The 17834-nt window shown below is 40.3% G+C and overlaps 1 protein-coding gene across 1 annotated transcript; it reads right to left on the reverse strand.

Annotated features, from left to right (window-relative positions):
• Nucleotides 1–13584, reverse strand: LOC104300148 (homeobox protein CDX-4). Its single transcript, XM_009900397.2, has 3 exons — nucleotides 13152–13584; nucleotides 2949–3094; nucleotides 1–252 (listed from the first exon to the last, which is right to left on the reverse strand). The coding sequence occupies exons 1-3, from the start codon at nucleotides 13582–13584 to the stop codon at nucleotides 1–3; spliced, it is 831 nt and encodes a 276-aa protein (XP_009898699.1).
• Nucleotides 13585–17834: the final 4250 nt, after the last annotated feature.

Genomic DNA, 17834 nt, shown 5'->3' on the forward strand with positions numbered 1-17834 from the left:
TTACTGAGAGGCCACTACCTGCTGCAGGTTCCCGTTGTGCTGCAAACTGTTCATGGGGAGTGGTGGTGGAGGAGGAGGAGAGAATAAAGAATTAGGCATTTCTGAATGAGTCTGTGGGTCAGGAACTGGCATTGGGCTCACAGAGCCAGAGTCACTCTGCAGAGAGCCAAGATTGCTGCCATCAAAATGAGTCATTTTCTTCTTCATTAGTTTTCTTTCTTTGGCTCTGCGATTCTGGAACCAGATCTTCACCTGCAGAGGGGCAGAAGAAATTTCTTTTCAGTTGCTAATAGAATGCAGCGTGGTCCTTTGGGTACATAGTGAAGGGTCACAGGTAAAATCAACTACGTGAGAAACAGTCAGAAAGGCAACTTGAGACAGCAGAGCTATGTGCTTGGTTTTCGTACAGCTCATTTGTCCCTATCTGGTACTAAAATATCTAATAATAGCTTGGAAAAAAGAGTTTTTCAGTGTTACTTTTCCTTTTTAGGAGGTGTTTCTTTATGGAATGAGCTTTGATTTATTTATTTTTATTATTTGGTTTTGGAGGTTTGGGATATGAAATCTAATCATGTCATAGTGACGGCCAAAAAGAATACAGAGTAGCTTTACACTGAAAACTCTATGCCCTAGTCAGCGCAAGTCAAAAACCTGTTACCAGCCTAAAAACAGAGGCACAAAAGCTCATTAATAACATTAATTGGTTAGCTGTGGTGTGCAAGGCAATGGAAATACACTTATGAGCAGAATTTCACCAGTACATTAATCTCAGTACACAAATTTACTTCAAAATATTATGTAAGTGGTACCTTAATAGTTAAATGCCTTTCATCACATTCACAGATGGAGCCAGAAGCTGCTGCACAGTCCACTGCTCCACACCACAGCCATTGCTCTGTCACAGAAATGTGACAAATGTTTGGGAAGAAATGAACAGCTATTGAAGAGGATATGGGTTTTGATTAGGGTAGGACAAGTGAGGACATGAGATGAAGTGGATGAGTGATAGTGAAGTAAAGTAGAACTTGTTCAGGTGTGAAAGGGTGAATGTTCTGTGGCAACTGAAATATCTTTGGATGCAAATCCCCAGTGTTGGATTTAAGGCAGTGCACGCCAGCTATTGATCCTTGGAAGTGGCTCTGAATTATGTCTAGGCAGTGTAATAAGTCAAGCTACCTCATTCAGATATGTTATGCTTTCTTGCTGGTGTTCAGATGGCAAAGGAAGCACTATTGTCACCATTTGCTGTAACCCAAAGGAAAATCAATGCTTTGCTGAACAATACCAATTTGTTCAGTTATCATTTGCTAGAAGCTAGAAAGGGAAAGAGAGTGATGATCAGGAAGGAAGTAAAACAGTAAGGATTGATAACATCTGCTGCTACTAGGTTGTGTTTTAAAAGAAAACCACTGGTAAAGTGCAACGAAACCTCCTAAGGAGCCTCTGTGACAGTCTCCGTGTCCTGAGGCCTTAATGTTTTCTTTTTACAGCTGAAGAATTCAGATACATGCAAAGCTGGTGGAAATTTTGTCTAAGTTCCAGGTTATCATCTGAGATATTTAGCAGTTCAGCGTGTCTCTTAATTTGGTAGTGAAATGATGTTCCAGAAAATGTGTTCCATTAAACCAGTTTCAGACACTCTCTTGCATTCTGGTTGTGCTCAAGCAATCGCGTTTCACCTGCTGCATAAAAAGATGAAACAGCCTAAAAACCAATCTGCCATCTGTTTCAGAGTTACCCTCTGCCTTTGGTGTTCTTACCTGTGTTTGAATGTGGGAGATTGTTATTAAATTAAGGATGCAGATCTGCAGCAGTGATCCAGAGAGCTTCTCTCTTTCTGTCAGGTCTTTCAGTGTGTGCTAAGATAAGTGGAAGCTGGATGGACAGTGCTACAACTAGGTGGATTTTGGACTACCCCTGCTCAGTAGAGCCCCTGGTGAATCAGGCATAATCCTCAGTGAATGATGCTGAATGATAACTGATTGAGAAAACAGAGCTGTGATGCTCTGCAAACAGAACAGGCAGCAAATAAGCATATTGTGTCCTCAAATCTACCCAGAGAGCTCCTTCAGTCAAGCTTTTCATTTTCTCTGCTTTCTTCAATGTATTGCATCAAGTAACTCCCAAGTAAAAAAGAACCAGACACAGGCTCAGCCCATCTTGTGAGGGTCTTTGTTGCAGATCTGATTTAGCATCTTATCTTCTTGGCTCACAGGAGCCAGCTGAAAGGCTGGAGAGCCAGAGGCCACAGACCTGCTTTGCTTTGGTAGGGGGTTGCAACTCCATGATTGAAGAATAGAGCACAGAATGGTGCCAAAGCAAATTGTGTCTGCCTTTTGATCAGGAAGGACTATGTTTTGATTTATGTTGTGGGAATAAAGTGGAATTTGGAGGTAATGGGGGGAAATAGGAGCAGCAGAAATAAGTAGCAGGTATGTAGGAAATCTTTAACAGAAGGTGAAAGGCAGTCAAATAAACAAATACTTTTGTGTGTGCTGAGCATACTTAAGATCATCACTTCCATTCTCTGCTAAGACTGACCTTGTTGAAACTGGTTCTAGAATTCCCATTGACTTCAGCAGAAGCAGACTTCTCCTTTAGAAATTACAGCAAACATTTCTACCCCACTAAAATTGAAAGAAATCCGGGCAGGATTTTGCTAACGCTTTCAAACTTGTTTCTCAGCCAGGACTGTATGCAAGACAAGGAAAAGTTCCAGTGTGGTTACACAGCTCCCTGCGGAGAGCTTAAGTGATGCTGATGGGCTGTTTAGAGATGAGCTGTTCAGGCTGTTCAGCTGGGTAGTTTGAGTTCCTGTGCTGCAAAGGGAACCCAAGTCCTGTCGGTTGGTCATTAGAGTCATTAGCATGTTTGTATTCTTAACCAGCATGGTTAGCTCCTCACCAGCAATAATAAAGGAAATCCTAAATGAGTGAGCCATACTCTACCTGTCTCTCGGAAAGTCTTAGGTTTGCAGCAAGTTCAGACTTCCTCCTGATTGTAATGTATCTGTTGTAATGAAATTCCTTCTCTAATTCTAATCTCTGATGATCTGTGTAAACCACTCGGTACTTCTCTCTTGTTCTTGTTTTACCTGTTTTGAAAGAAGAACACATTGCTTCAAGCTGGAATTTTTTTCACTTTAGTAACACAAAATAACTGGTTTTACAGTTGAAAATAGATCTGTGGGCATTTTAGGCCTGATTCTCTGTGCACTTACCCGGAGTAACTCCCTTGACTCGGTCCTGATTTATAATACAAGAGGGTCATACCATGAGATTTGGGCTTCACTCCTCAGTAAATAGATGACAGAATGCTTCTCATATTCTTTATCACCCTTGTGTTATCATTTGGGACAGGAAAGGCATTCTCGTGAAGAACAAGGAGACAGGAAACCTGGATTTTGTTCACAGCTCTGTTGCAAGCTTCCTGCCTGGTGTTGAATGCTCTTGCATCTCTGTCTCTAAAGCTGCTATACTGCTACCTGCTCCAGAAGGAAATTGGGAAGGATATTTCATTGCAGAGAAAATATCAAGAGCTTCCAAAGTTCCTAATTTCCTGCTGCTACATAAATTAATACAATATAGTGATTGTTCCTGCAGTTCAGTGGTTGTGTTTTTCCTTCATGTCTGGCACAGCCTGTCCAGGACTTGATAATAGTACAGGGAATAGTAACATAGATTTTCAGATGATAGTTAATAAAAAAGAGAAGAAGAAAGCAATAATACTTTACAAAGGACATTGACCCATGGCAGAGCTGCAGCATCTGTTCTTTTGCAAGCAGCATTGCTGTGTCCTTTCAGCAGTGGGCACAGCTGGCTGAAGCAATGCCCAGGTCGTTAAAAGGTAATGGCAAATGACATGAGCCAGTGAACACAGATGCAAGGAGCTGGGGTTTTATGGATTCCATACAGGATCATTTCTGAGGACAGAATGTGTTGGCAGCAGCGAAACAAGAATTGAGAATGAGAAGAGCTACTGATGCTTCCTTTCTCACCCACCTTTCCTTTGTTGTTAATGCTCATATTAGTCAGTAATGTAGCAGACATCAACCCCTGCACAAATCTGAAGCTCCTGAGCCCTCACCTATAGTCTTCCTCCCTTTTTTCAAGATTAGATCATGGTTGTGTTAAGACCAGTGTTACCATGTTCACTAACCCATCTCACAATTTCTTGGGCTTCTTCGTCTGTATTTATACAGACATTTCTTCAGATGTGTTCAAATGTAGCTCATGAATTTTTGTGTCCTTAGTGGTCAATACAGTAGAACAGCCCTCTTAGATTGAGGTTCTTTTGATTCATACAGCTCGAGGCATGTTGTGGCTTGCTGCCCCAAAGTGTCTGCTACTGCTGCAGGTGTAGCTCAGCTTCATACAGCAGCTTATGCTGGCTTACAGATCTTCTGAAAAGATTGTTTAGATGCCTAATTCTTCAAAACAAGGTTACTTGAATGCATGATTATCACATTCCTAATAAGAGCAGTTAATTCTGACTGGAGAGGACTGAAGTAGATTTGATAACATTTCCTTCTCGAGCAAATCACCACAGCGCTGCCCCACAGCAACCAGCTTACCCCTGCAGAAGAGAATTGCTGGAGGTTTCATCAGTCGTGCCAAAGGCCTGATTTCTCCTCAGCCCCTCTTCCCATCTCTCCTTGCTTTTGAATTTTAAGTAGCACCCAAAGATTAGAATTCAGACTACAGTACTGTAGTGCAATCTTGAATTACTTTATCCTTTAATTCATAATTTGGTTTCAGGGATTTCATGTTTCTTCCCTTCAGCTGTGGAGGAAGATGTAATGTCTCCTTGTTTTAATAGCTGAACATACCTGAAGTTACATTACCACTTGCTGTATGGTAATGGCTTGAGAGCCACATCACGTTTTTCTCCTCCAGCACTGACAATCAGTCCTTTGTTACTTATAAGAATTTTTTGCTCTCTGAAGTCTTGTCAAACCTTAAAAGGATCTTTGGGTTCTGGTCTTTTTTGTACTGTTTGTGTAGATCCTAATGTAATGGTTTGGCATTGCAGCAGCAGGTTCAACTCAATCCATGACACCTAGACAGAGTTGTTTGGCATGGGAAGTCCTTGGTCATTCCTGTGCTGTGAACAAATATGGTTAGCCCTCTGCTTCTGGGTAATAACACTGGTTCACCCCACATGACAGAAGGAGAAAATTCTTTTCTGTGAGGGTGCTGGGAACCCTGGAGCAGGCTGCCCAGAATGGTCACAGAGTCTCTCTCTCTGGAGAGATTCCAAACACACCTGGACATTGTGATCCTGGGCAAGGTGCTCTGGGTTACCCTGAATTAGTAGAAGGGATGGGCTAGATGTTTTCCAGAGGTCACTTGAAACCCCCACCATGCTGGGATTCTGAGATTCTGTGACAGGGATTCTCTGGGACTCTTCCTAGATTTGTAGAACAAGATCCTTCAAGCTTCTATGCTCCATGGTGTTCAACCCTGGAAAAGCACTATGCAGTGGGCATTTTCCAACTGCCTTGAGGGCATCAGCCTGTTGGAATATTTCAAGAAGGGAAAAGACATTTGTGCATATGTGTGCTCCTTAGCCCAGGGGTTCTGCTCACTCCCTGCAGCCAAACCCACTGGGACTCAAGTCTGTGAAGTTCCCTGTGAAGGCTCAGCTGTGGTGGGTCTATAGAGACTTCTCATTTCATTGACATTTCTATCCTTGCAGAACTGGAGTGAAAGCAGAATTAGCCCAATTACCTTTGCACTGATAATCAAGTGAAAAGTGCTGTTAATTTTACAACATTATGGTAAGAATTTTAGAGTCTCTAAAGAGCAGCAGTTACTCAGTGCAGTCCACATAAATACCAGCACATTTGTTTTCATTCATTCGAAGTGTAAACTGTTTGTTTAACATATGGTCACCTGTGGTGCTTTAATGCCTCACTCGATATTTTCTAACTTTTGATCTCTCTAGCCAGTGGTTTGCTTCAGAGTTGTTGGTTTTTTTCCTCTTTAAATGAGAATTTGGGGTCATTCTCTGGCTCAAAATGTTTAAAATGTTTCCTCGGTCTCCTTTGTGGTGTTAAGATGGAGTACACAAAGAGTAACAAGGTGATCTTATCTTGAACTCCATTCGCATTCAGAAGCCATGGACAAATATCAAATGTTCTTCTATTGCCAAAACAAGGTGGTAAACTTCAAGATAAATCTCCCTGTTTCTGGTTTTAAGCATTTAAACCTTCCTTATCTGATTAGGAGAGGGTTGGGGTTTTTGCTTTTTAAACTGAAGAAGAAATGAAATGTATGTAGAAAACAGAACTCTCTCCCATAAACCTTTTTCTTTTCCTGCAAGTAGCTTTCAAGTTATTTTTAGTAGGAACTGGAATATGTGATTTCTTTTTGAAGGAGGTTTGGGAGTTTTCATTTCTCATTTCTTTCTTTAAAGTTAGTTAAAAGAATAGTTTAAAGAGCAGAAATGCCAAAGGAAAATGTTTCCTTCCTGAAAGTCAGCAACAATCTGAGAAGAATTCTTTATGATTTGTCACATCTATCCTGTCTTTAATAATTAGATTTGTGTGTGTGTAGAATAATGCTCTCTGTGAGAGACAATGGGAGCTGAGAGATAGCAGGGCCTTCTGAGAGGATGCTTTTAGTCTTGGCAGAGCTATATTTTAGTCTGTTAGCCCTTTACCCACTCTCATTGATGTCAGTGAGAGTCTTCCTAATGCCTTTGTGGGATGCTGGCTTGGAATTAGTCTGCATATGGTGTTTCCTTTCAAAGGCAAAGTACACTTTTCTTTGCCAAAGTTAACAAACAGCAGCAACAAAACCTATCTTTTGGGACTTTAGCCTGTGAATTCCATCTGTTTGGTGGAATAGTTCCACTCTACCACATTCTGAGCCAAATCTTCCAGACCTTCTACTGGTTTTATTTACAGTGACTCATTTAATTTCAAGGAGAAGTATTACCCAAGTAAAATTTGAGTTAGGCTAATGGATTCCCCCCAGAGACAGCAGAAGGATGCTCTTCACTTCTCTGACTTCTTTATGAGATAATGACAGAATTTAATGATGCAATTATAGAAGTTAATATTTTAATTTAATTCTTTAGTCAAATCCTGCATATTTTGCTCACTTAGGTGAGTGAGGTTAACCAACAGTTAGCTTTCTAGACTTTTAATTACTATTTTGTTAGTGACAATGATAATTTTAACCAGCAACATAGTGTCAGTTTATTGGGAAGGTGTTCTGCCAGGGACAGTTCTACTATGGAATTGCAAGTGATTGGAGAGGTTATTAGTAGCAAGGTGGAAGTAAAAAATGAAACAAAAGAGCTTTGAGGCAGCCTATGAGGGCCTTTGTGGTGGGGGAGTGGATTTCCTGTTCTTAATGAGCCATTTAAGAACAAGTTTTGTCAAAACCCTTTTTTGCAAATAGTCACTATTTGAGAAACAAGACATGATATCCTTGGAATACTTTTCCTAGGATATAGTTTAACAATCCTGTTCTATCACACCCACTCCAGTAATTTTTGTGACTGGCCAAGTTTTGAGGTGGGGGAAGGGAACAGCTTTCCCATTGGTCATAAAATTCACAGAGTATTTCTTCTGAAGACAATAAAGCTGGGAGAAGGCCTCTTTATTTGCTGTGAAAATCATCACCCTTTCCGGCAATATAACTCCTGAAGAAAAGAGGGAGAAGGAAGAGACAAGACTGCATATCAAAGCAAAGTGAAGTGTTAAAAGGGTCTGTTGCCTCAATATGACAGATAGGCCTCAAAACCTCAGACAATGTAACCCAGGAAAGGGAAAAAAAAAAAGCCCACCATCGGACCTCACAACTAGTTTACAAAGCAAAATACGTTAGCATTGGAACTAGTCCTGGCCTCTTTTTTTCAGTGCCTCCACTCTTAACTTTTCAGGAATATTCTTATCTACTGCAATTACCATCATTCCCCAAATCCAGAAGTTCAGACAGAAGATGTCATAGTACAGAATAGTGTCTGATTACTGTTGGGTTACTTGCAACACATTGCGATCTGGATTCCCTAGTTTGAGATGGTTTTAGATGATGTTATTGTCTGCACTTGATCACTGGAATTAGCTGAAGGCAGCTCAAAATGTGAAACAGCTTTTTTGCCCTGAAGATGTTCTTGGTTCAGATCTCCACCTTTATGTTAGCTTAGTATTAAGAGCAAGATCAATGTTAACTTTTGATCTAATAGACATAGTGTCAGAGAATAGGGCCCAAAGTTTTGATTTGAGACTGTAACTATTTATGCACTATAAAAGTGTTGGAAAAGAAAGGGACAAATTCTCTCTACTCTCTACCAAAGGGATTGGACTAGATGAATCTCCAGAGGTCCCTTCCAACCTCTATCATACTGGGATTCTGGAATTCTGTAATGTAATTGAAGTTGTGAAGCAAAAGTAGTTGTAAGTAATTCTTAAAGAGGGACATTGTGCTGCACACAGTGTTCTGTAAAGTTGAATTGAAGAAAGTAAGCCACACACTGCTATTCTATAGAAAAAATGTATACTAAGAGTAGTAATACTCCTGCCAGAATGAGCAGGACTCTTCACTCCAAAGTTGAGTGCAAAAAGGTTTGTGAAACATGGTGAAATTCTGTTTGTGTTTTCTGCTGGGTCTTGATCATTTGTTCTGTTTCAGCATACTCATGCTGAAAAGAACAGAATAAGATCATAGCAGTAGAACCTTTCAACAGACTCAGAAAATTTCCCCTTCTATTAAAAATACTAAAGTGCTCAATTCTGAGCATGTTCTGCTGTTCTGCAATACAACCTCTTGACCACATTCTGGCCTTCGCTTTGCTTGAGTAGACTTTTCTATTCCTCTTCATCATAGAGAAGTGACTGAATCCAAAGCAGAGGCATTTTATCACTTTTAAAGCAATGATCCTGTATGGATGTTATTTGGCAGAAGGACCCAACCTGCAGGAAAAAAAGTTGATTTCTGAGTAGCCAGATTAGGGAAAATCCCATTGCCAGTGACTATACACTAAAAGGCAAAGGATTAACTGGAACTTTTTCCATGTGTTGTATATTCTTTAGTCATTAAGCATCTTGCAGAAGCAGCTTCTTACGAGGCTCTTCCTTAAATTTGAGGGAATATATCACCTAGACTTTGAAGATGAAGCTATATGTTTACCATGTATTTTGTAATGATGCTATTAGCACCTGTCATCATCATCATCCATCAGAAAAACTGTCTTTATGTCTTCATAGTAAGTTTGTATTGAACAAGAGTGATTGGAGAGTTGTCATCTGCAAAAAAATCTCTGCTTACAATTAATTTACCCATTTCAAGGCTTGTTCCCTCCCTGGTAATGTAAGTGCAGATTTTAAGATGTAATTTCAGCTTTGTGAGTAAATTCCGATTGCTGCTGGAACTGCCTGGTAGTTTACTGTGCAAAGCCTTTTTTTTCCCTTGCACAGTTTTACCCTAGATGTATGTTGTTTTCTCACAGAGGCAAAAAGTACAGCCTACTCCTGTGTCAGTGGTATGTAATACAGCAAAACCAACAGGAGGAGAGCTGTAACTTGTTCTAAGGTGGGTTTATTCTGCTTTTCATCCAAGAATTTGCCTGTAGTTAGGCTCTGTGTGTGTATTTGCCACCTCAGATCACTAGTTATCATGGCTTTGTTTTGTCCTCTGTTAACAATTCCTACCTGTTGTGACTCTGCTCACCCTTTAGAAGTGGGTTTTAGGAGAGGGGACAGGAGCAATGTAAGGTCAGAGAAGGGTCTATTTCAATCAGTGTTCTTGGCTGACAATACTGAGTAGCTGGTCTTTCCTCCTTCAGGTGTAATAGTCAAAGCACATCTGCTTTCTCCTGTATCCTGAACACCCTCCTACCTGCATTGCATTTAGGATCAAGTCTCAAACTCTCTACCCTGCAGCTAGAGAAGTTTAGAAATATTCAGCTAGAGAGAGAGAGAATGAGGGATGAAAGCCTTAGCAAGTCTTTTCTGTGGGGAGATATATTCTAAGAACTCTAAACCAGGATGGTCAAATACTGAGCTAGTTAAATACTGAGGTCTTCCAGAGGTTCCAAGTAGCATAACCTCACAAAACTTAGTAACACCAGTTGAAGGCATGGTTTTATAGGGGGTGTTGTTTTTAAAGTTACAAAGTAAGATTTTAAATGATTTCTTTCTTTGTTCCAGGTTAGTTGTGTGCAGGGCATGGAGCGGTGGTAGACATTTCAACAAAGTGTTTTGTTTGTTATCCATCAGGTGATGAAGCCACACAGCACCACTGAGAGAAGCTGAAGCTGAAATCTCTGGAGATAGAAATGTCATTGTTTCTGGGCCTTGTTTCTGTAGCTGTTACAAGTCTGGCTACTGAATGTAAGTAAACCTTTGGAAGGAATCTCTCCTGCTCTTAAAGGGATGAGATTACAGGAGTGGTTCCAGCATGCTTTCAAGATCATCTTGCAAAAATCACTTGCCTTAATAATTATTGCTTTCATAGAGAAATAATATTATTATTAATAACTAGTATTTTGCACCAAGTAATGTACAAATACTAAAATTAGCTTGTCTAATTGATTTCTATTCTGATCACTTCAGGTAAGTCTGCACCTCATTTCTTTTTCCTTTTTAAGACCAGTAGCTCATATTTATTTCACAGGGAATAAGGAAAGGTAATAACCAGTAGGTGTGATGCCGTCACTCTTGTCTATACAAAACAGAAGGGACACTCAGACAGAAGGGTAACACTCAGTGTGTGCATACACCTTGAAGGATAGAAACCCCAAAGGATTCCTTCTAGGAAACTGCTGAGGATTTTGATTATGATCCAGCACATGGCACTGGTACTTGCATTTAGCCTCATCACACATTTGGAGATGCTTACAACACTTGCATGCTCAGAACCAAACTCACATCCTTTGTAGGAGCTGACAATGCTGCTAGAGCTTCTTTTAACAAACTATTTTATTTTATGGAAACCTGGTAAAACTACAAGTGCCCTTGCTTTTAAACAGAGGAAAAGGAGTGAATGGAGAGAAAAGGAACCAACTCTAGTGAAGCAACCTATTGGCACTGAGCATGCCTGGCCTACCAAAAAATAAGAAGGGAAGCAGCAGCAGAAGAAATATTTATCTTGACTTTTCCCTAAAGCACAACCCAGTCCCTATTAAATGAGTGGATAGGCTCCCACTAATTTCCAAGGGTCTTGCATTGCTCTGTGGGCATTTGGGAGGCTATGCTCCTGTGACATGCGCATTCTTCAGTTCTTCCTGAAATAAAGATACTCAATATCTTGGGCCATTCCAGAGTGGATAGACTCCCAACACCTCCTATGAATGCTCTGACCCTTATAGCCTTGAAATATGGAAAAGTAGAAAGTGCCAAGCATGCTTCTTAAGCCGGCGCATAGAATGTGGTACTGTCTATTCTTTCTATTTATCTATCTATCTATCTATCTACCTATCTATCTACCTACCTACCCACCCACCTATCTCATAGTATCTCCACTATAAAAGGGACAGCACAGACAGATCAAATCAGGCCTTTCTCTCAGTGAGGCCACAATTTAAATCCACAGGAGCAAAAGGCAGGCAGGTAAAGAAGAGGTGAGAAAGTATTCTGCCATCTGTAAATCATTTGGTTCATGAGCATTTTCATTGTCCTTGTAAGGACCTCTCAAAAGTAAGCTGTAAATTTTTTCAAGGCCAGGCCTCTTGATTTTTCTTGGTTAGTATTCAGTGAAGGGAAAGACAAAACAACTTTAAACCCCTGAACTTTCTTTCAGACACAGTAACAACCTACTCTGACTTCCCTGGACTCTGGACTAAAGTTGTGTTCAGCAGAAGTTAGGAAGACAGGTCTGTCTTTACAAATTAGATGCATTGTTTGAATGCAGACAATTGGTTTTTTCTATATAGTTGCTTTCATTTTTCTAAATCATGTTTAAGGGAATTACTTTTCTGTCAGAGACTGATTCAGTACTGGCTTTGAAAACTTACTTACAGGCATGTGTGGAAGAGAGCTGCTGCAGGAGGGAGGGCTGAAAGGAATGGAGCCTTCCTGGAATGTAACACTGAAATACCGTGAGCATCTCTTTAGGGGAGGTATTGAGCAGCCTTGGTTTCTACTGATCTCAGTGCATGTCAAGGCTGCTCAGCACCTCAGAGGATCAAATGCTGTTATAGAGCTGATTGTGCCTCTGTTCTTTTCAGGCAGTTTCCCCATTTTTCCTTCTCCACTGTCTTCTTTCAAATTTTTTTGATTTTTTTTTTCTGTTCATACAAGATACAGATTTTGTTTTAGGGATGCTCAATATTTAGATTTCTTCCTGTTGTTTCTTATCACAGTCAAACAGAACCTTTTATTCATGCTTCATGACTTATTTTTACTGGTTAAATACAACTGAAGAATTGTTTTGTACTCAGTTGTTTTGACTATTATGCATCAGAGATGGATCTGTCTCTATTAACTGATTTTGTTACTGTGGAGCTTTGTGTTCTTGCATATTCTGAGAGCTGCTACTACAAAGTAAGACTTTTCTTATCATTCCTGGTTTTAAAGCATTGACTCATTGTTTGATCTTGCAGATCTAATTTCATTTCAGTGTCCTGAGGTTTAGAGGGGCTGTTTCTAACACAAAGCCATACTTCCACCTCCCCTCACTACTGTATATGTTTTACTTGAACTTTTTCTATGTACTCTTGGGAAAAAGCTCTATGTATACTTGAGGAAAATAAAAAAGTGGAGGTGGTGGTGAAATAATCATAGTTCCATCCTGATTTCTTTCATCCTGCTTCATGAAGGGGTTGAAACTAGATGATCTTTAAGGTCCCTTCCAGTGCAAACCATTCTATGATTCCAATCCATAGGACTCTTATTAGAAGTAATTATTTGATATCAGAAAATATTTTAATATATCCAAAGTGAAAATGCTTCATTGTGAAAGGATGTTGCTTTTCATTTGCCTCAGCATTCAAGGTCAAGAAAGAAATAGCCAGCTCATCAAAACCAGCATCCAATAATCAAACTAATATTTAACCGCTACCAAGAGAATACTACAAAGCAATTAGGCTCTTTCTTTGTTAAACTGTATGCTTCACTCCAAACAGAGACACTGGCAAAAAAAACCCACCCTAATAAAGTGAAAAAAATCTCTTCTCAGCATAAAAGCTCATAGCCCTCATACCTGTGGAAGTGGATTGCACCGTTTTCCTCATCCATTCGTAAGAGCTGTGCCTTTGGCTGTTGGGAGAGATTTGCTGTGCATTAATTGTATCTACAGGAGGTAACCCCCCAGATGCAGTGGGATGGAGGGAGCTGTAATCAGCAGAACTGTAGGAGACCTGTCCCGGGGACGAGCCGTTGATTTGTGCAGCAGCAACTGTGCTGGAAGGTCCTGGGCCGTAAGCGTTCCAGTCCTCCCTCTGTGGGCCGTAGTGAGATCCCCAGGTTCCAGCAGGCTGGCTGTGGCTGTCCAGAGTTGGCACATGATGATATCCCATGTAGTCAGAATAAGATGGAGTAGACACAAAGTTTTGCACTGGCAGGTTGTTACTGCTGCACCTTGCAGATCCTGGATACATGCTGGTCTCTTTATCCAAAAGGTAACTCACATACATGATGCTCACAGCCTGGCTTTGTCTTGCTGGGACATCCTGCTCCTCGCAGTGTTTGTTTGATCTCCTTTCCCCTCCTCTTTCTTTCTCTCTCTTTTCTAGCCCTGCCTGGCACTATAAATGACTCATGCTAGCCCTCATGTCCCTTTACTACACATGTTTAACAATGGTTTTACCAGGTGCTGGTGGTAACAGTTTACTAAGGTCCTGCCTGATGTCACAGATAACTGCCTGCCCCAAAATTACATTTGCATTCAAATGAAGGGCTGACCATGCAGGCAACCCCACCTTGCTGCTAGTTCTTGTGCTTCCTTTCTCACAGATCCTTTATGTATCATCATCCTGGGTCTATACTTCTGAATGGAGTTTGAAATTTCTTGGTCCTCAGGCAGAGTTGTAGACATAGTTCACCAATAACTGTCCAGACAGTAGAAACAGCATTTTTCTTGAGCAGAATCTAACTTTGGGGACTATGCTTCATTAGTTAAAGCCTGGTATCTGCTAGTCCAGTAGTTCTTTGGTTAGAATGTGCTAGATAATTTCCTTAAACTGAAAACAGATCACCTTTTCAGGCTTTTACTGCAGCTCTTAGTTTCTCACATGAACACTCTTCTTGTCTTCAGCTCTCAGTCCATGTGGGAGAGCACTTAGAAACCACAGTGATCCGACTGATTTTAACATTACAAAGGATACACAAGAAGACTCATAGTCATTTTGAGCATTTGTTCATACCAATAGTCTTGTTGATGTTAGCAAGCCTATTCATGAGCTGGCTGCTTGCCACAGTGATTGAAGTTTCTCTACTCTAACTTCCAATGTTAACAGACAGAGAATCTGTTATTGAGAGAATGCAAGATTTGTCACTTTCCCCCTGCTTATGTCTTGTTTGTGATATTGAAATGAGTGGTAGTTTTCCCTAAGGTTTTTCTCTTCTCATTGCAGTGCTTCTTCACAATAAGTAACACCTCTGCGTAGAAACAGGGGAACAAATTCTAGCTTTTTAGCTCACAAAAGCAGTTTCCTAACTTTCAGGAGTGATCCTACTTTTGTAAGTAACAAATTGCTATGACATTAGCTATAACCAGGAGCAAGGAGAGAAAGTGTTGATTTATATATTTTTTTTCAAATGAGGTAGGTGCCTTTGCATTGTCTCTTAATGAGAATTCTATCTGTTTTCATTCCTGTTCCTTTAATGATGTGATACTTAATTGCACTTTTATTAATGAACTAACTTGTTTAAAAGGAGTTTTCCCCCCTTAAACAGGTGCAAAGTATAATGAGGTTTTTCTTTGTTCTGAGGTGTATTTTTTTGTTGAGAGTCTTTTGCACTTTAACACCATTTAAACTCACAGGCTCCTCCTCTAGTTCGCAGGAGGAAAGAATCACTTTGCACACCTGGCAACGCCATGGTGGTTTCCTTTTGTGAGGGAATGGTGTCCTTAGGCTGTGTTCCCAAGATGGGCTGTGGCTGTAGCTTTAATTTGACTCAAGGCTAGGTGGAGAAGCACAGGCTGCTTCCTCTGAGTATTTGTTAAGATGTCTCTGTTGTGCACTTGGGTAAAACTCATGTGCTTTTGCTTCTTGTGAGGTTTTATATGATTTGCAGCATGATTGTTGAAAGGTGTTTTAAAAAATCATTACATAGGAGGGAGTAGGCAGAAAATTCTCGTTCATATATGAATTTCTTCAGTGGCCATTTACACAACTGTGACAGCTGGCCATTTGAAATGACCAAGCAGAGCTGCTAGTACGGACTCCTTCAAACCTAGAGAAGTCAGGAATCAGTCCAGTATGTGGCTGAGCAGCTTAATCCTCCTGTATCAGCAAAATTAGTAATTTTTGGATTAGGTAGGTTAAACTTGACGGGGCCTTGAGAAACCTGATCTAGTTGGAGATGTCCCTGTTGACTGGAGGGGGATTGGACAGGATGACATTTGAGGGTCCCTTGCAACCTCATTCATTCTGTGTATCTCCAAACAGGCTGTGTCTGCAGTTACCATTGCAATGGCAGTTAAATGGAGCATGATCTATGTATACCGTGGTTTTTATACTCCAGTGTTTCATTTCGCTCAGTCATTGAGTGAAGTATTGCTTGCTTGGTAGCTCTTACGTTCAGATTATGTCAAAATAGTGACAAATAATTTTTACAGCTTTTGGATGTTAACTTGATTTCAATTTCCCTTCCTCCTCTACAGAATTGTTGACAACTCATCCTTTGAAGCATTTCTACACCTCTCCTGAGTGCAGGTGTACCAATAAATCAGCCAGAGGAAGAAGCAGCATTTGCTTATTTACAGTAGCTTTAGTTGTAGCCCTCCAGCTGTCTGAAAAAAATGTCTAATTAGACAAAACTTCTCCTGCAGGCCTAAGCTACCTAATACCCCAACAGCACAAAACCTTGCAGAGGGGCTGGGGCTTGCTTGCATACTTTGGAGCCTGATCAACCCTTCTTCCATGGTCAGGAATGCTGGATACCCCAGGCTGTAGTTGTGCATCTGTTTTCCACCCTTCTGCCACGTTGTTACTGAAGAAATGTTTTGATCCATTCTTTTCATAGTGGTCTGATTTGGTTCATGGAGCTGATGAGGAGTCAAATAATGTTTGTGTTTATTAGAAAAAAATAGTAATCATGAGGGAACTGTGATGCTTTCAACTGATATTGGTCTATATTGATATGGAAGGAGATTGTATCCCTTGTTCCATACTGCAAAAGAAAGTACTTTACAATATGTGGTTGTTAAACTGACAATACTTTACTCTGCTGGCCACATACTGGGACCACTAAGGAGGAAACAGCTTCCTTTGGATTCCCAAGTATCCAATGTTAGACTGATTTTATGGCAGCTGCATTTTAGTTTTAGTTAGTTGAAGATTTTTAATTTGTGTCATTTCACTCTAACCAAATATTGAGCCACAGTCTTTAGACTTAGATTATTTCACCTGGTGGGGTGATGCTTTTTGTACTTTCTAGCAAGAATATGTGTTGGTAGTAGGCGGTGTCTTGAGGAGATCAGTCTGTGTGTATGCCAAATCCTTCCTAAATCCATCCTTCTTCAGTCAAACCTTCTCCTGGAACAAAAGTTTCTCCAGTTAGTTGGTACATCAGTGAAGTGCTTGTACACAGTGTTTGCTCTGTGTGTATGTGTTTGTGTGCAGGATTTGGGGCTGCTTATTTGGGTGAATAAAACTTCAAGTCTGTTACATGTGAAAACCCCCACAGTTCAGTGGACACTGTTAGTCAGCAGGTAGCTAGTGGCATATCAGACCCCCAGCATTTTTGTGTACATTGATACTACCTAGAGCAAAGCTCAGAATCTGGAACTAAATAATAGATTTCAAACTAATAGGAGTTTTTGGTTCAGGATTTTAGCCCATTTTAAAGAGAATTGCCAATATAGTTTGAATTCTGAACTCTGCCTCTCTGGCTTGGTGAAATTTAGAACTCGCAGATTTCAGTTTACATTATTTTGCTAACAATCCTGCAGTAACAATTCTGAGCTTCATTTTGCTCTCCTGAATAAAGCCTTCTACCAAAATTTGAGTTCAGTGCATGATGCTATTAGGTGCAGGAATGGTAGTGGCTGAGTAGAAGAGAGCTTGGTGTAACAAACCAAGAATCTCTCTATCCTGAGTGTGTTTTCTGTATGACTCCATATTTTGAAGGCTATAGTAATTTCAACCTTTACTGACCCTCTCTTCTTTGCTTGGTTGTGTTGTAGCAAAGAAAAAGGGTAGATTTTGATCTAAACAGGTGACTTTAGTGACAACTGCCCATGTATGACATCCTAGCAGTTTCACTGGCTAGAGGGACAGACTGGAGACCTAGCACATTAGAAATTACTTCTGATTTTTATGAGCAAATGTTCTAGAGCAGATAATGGGTCTGATTTACAAAGGCTGAACAAAAGTGATAAATAGTATCCAAATTTCCAACATAAATTTCATTAAGTGTACACAGGCTTTCTTCTTTCTTCTGTGAGTAACGGCATTAAGGCTAAAAAAAAGCAATTAAGGTGGAGTTAATTGCCTTGTAAAAGATTATTCTGCCTTCTTAATAGCACATGTTATGTGATAATGAATCCCAACCATTATCAATGTGAAACAGGATTTCTCCAGGTTGGTTTGTGAAGAGCAAAAAAACCACAAAATTAAAAAAGGAAGAGTTGTGTAGTCTAACAAACATGGTGACAATTCTGTGTTCTGGGCTCACATTGGGAAGCCAAAAGATGAATGGAAGTGAAAAATTGGCCTGG

The sequence above is a fragment of the Dryobates pubescens genome, chromosome 18, assembly GCF_014839835.1.
Source record: "Dryobates pubescens isolate bDryPub1 chromosome 18, bDryPub1.pri, whole genome shotgun sequence".
NCBI lineage: Eukaryota > Metazoa > Chordata > Aves > Piciformes > Picidae > Dryobates > Dryobates pubescens.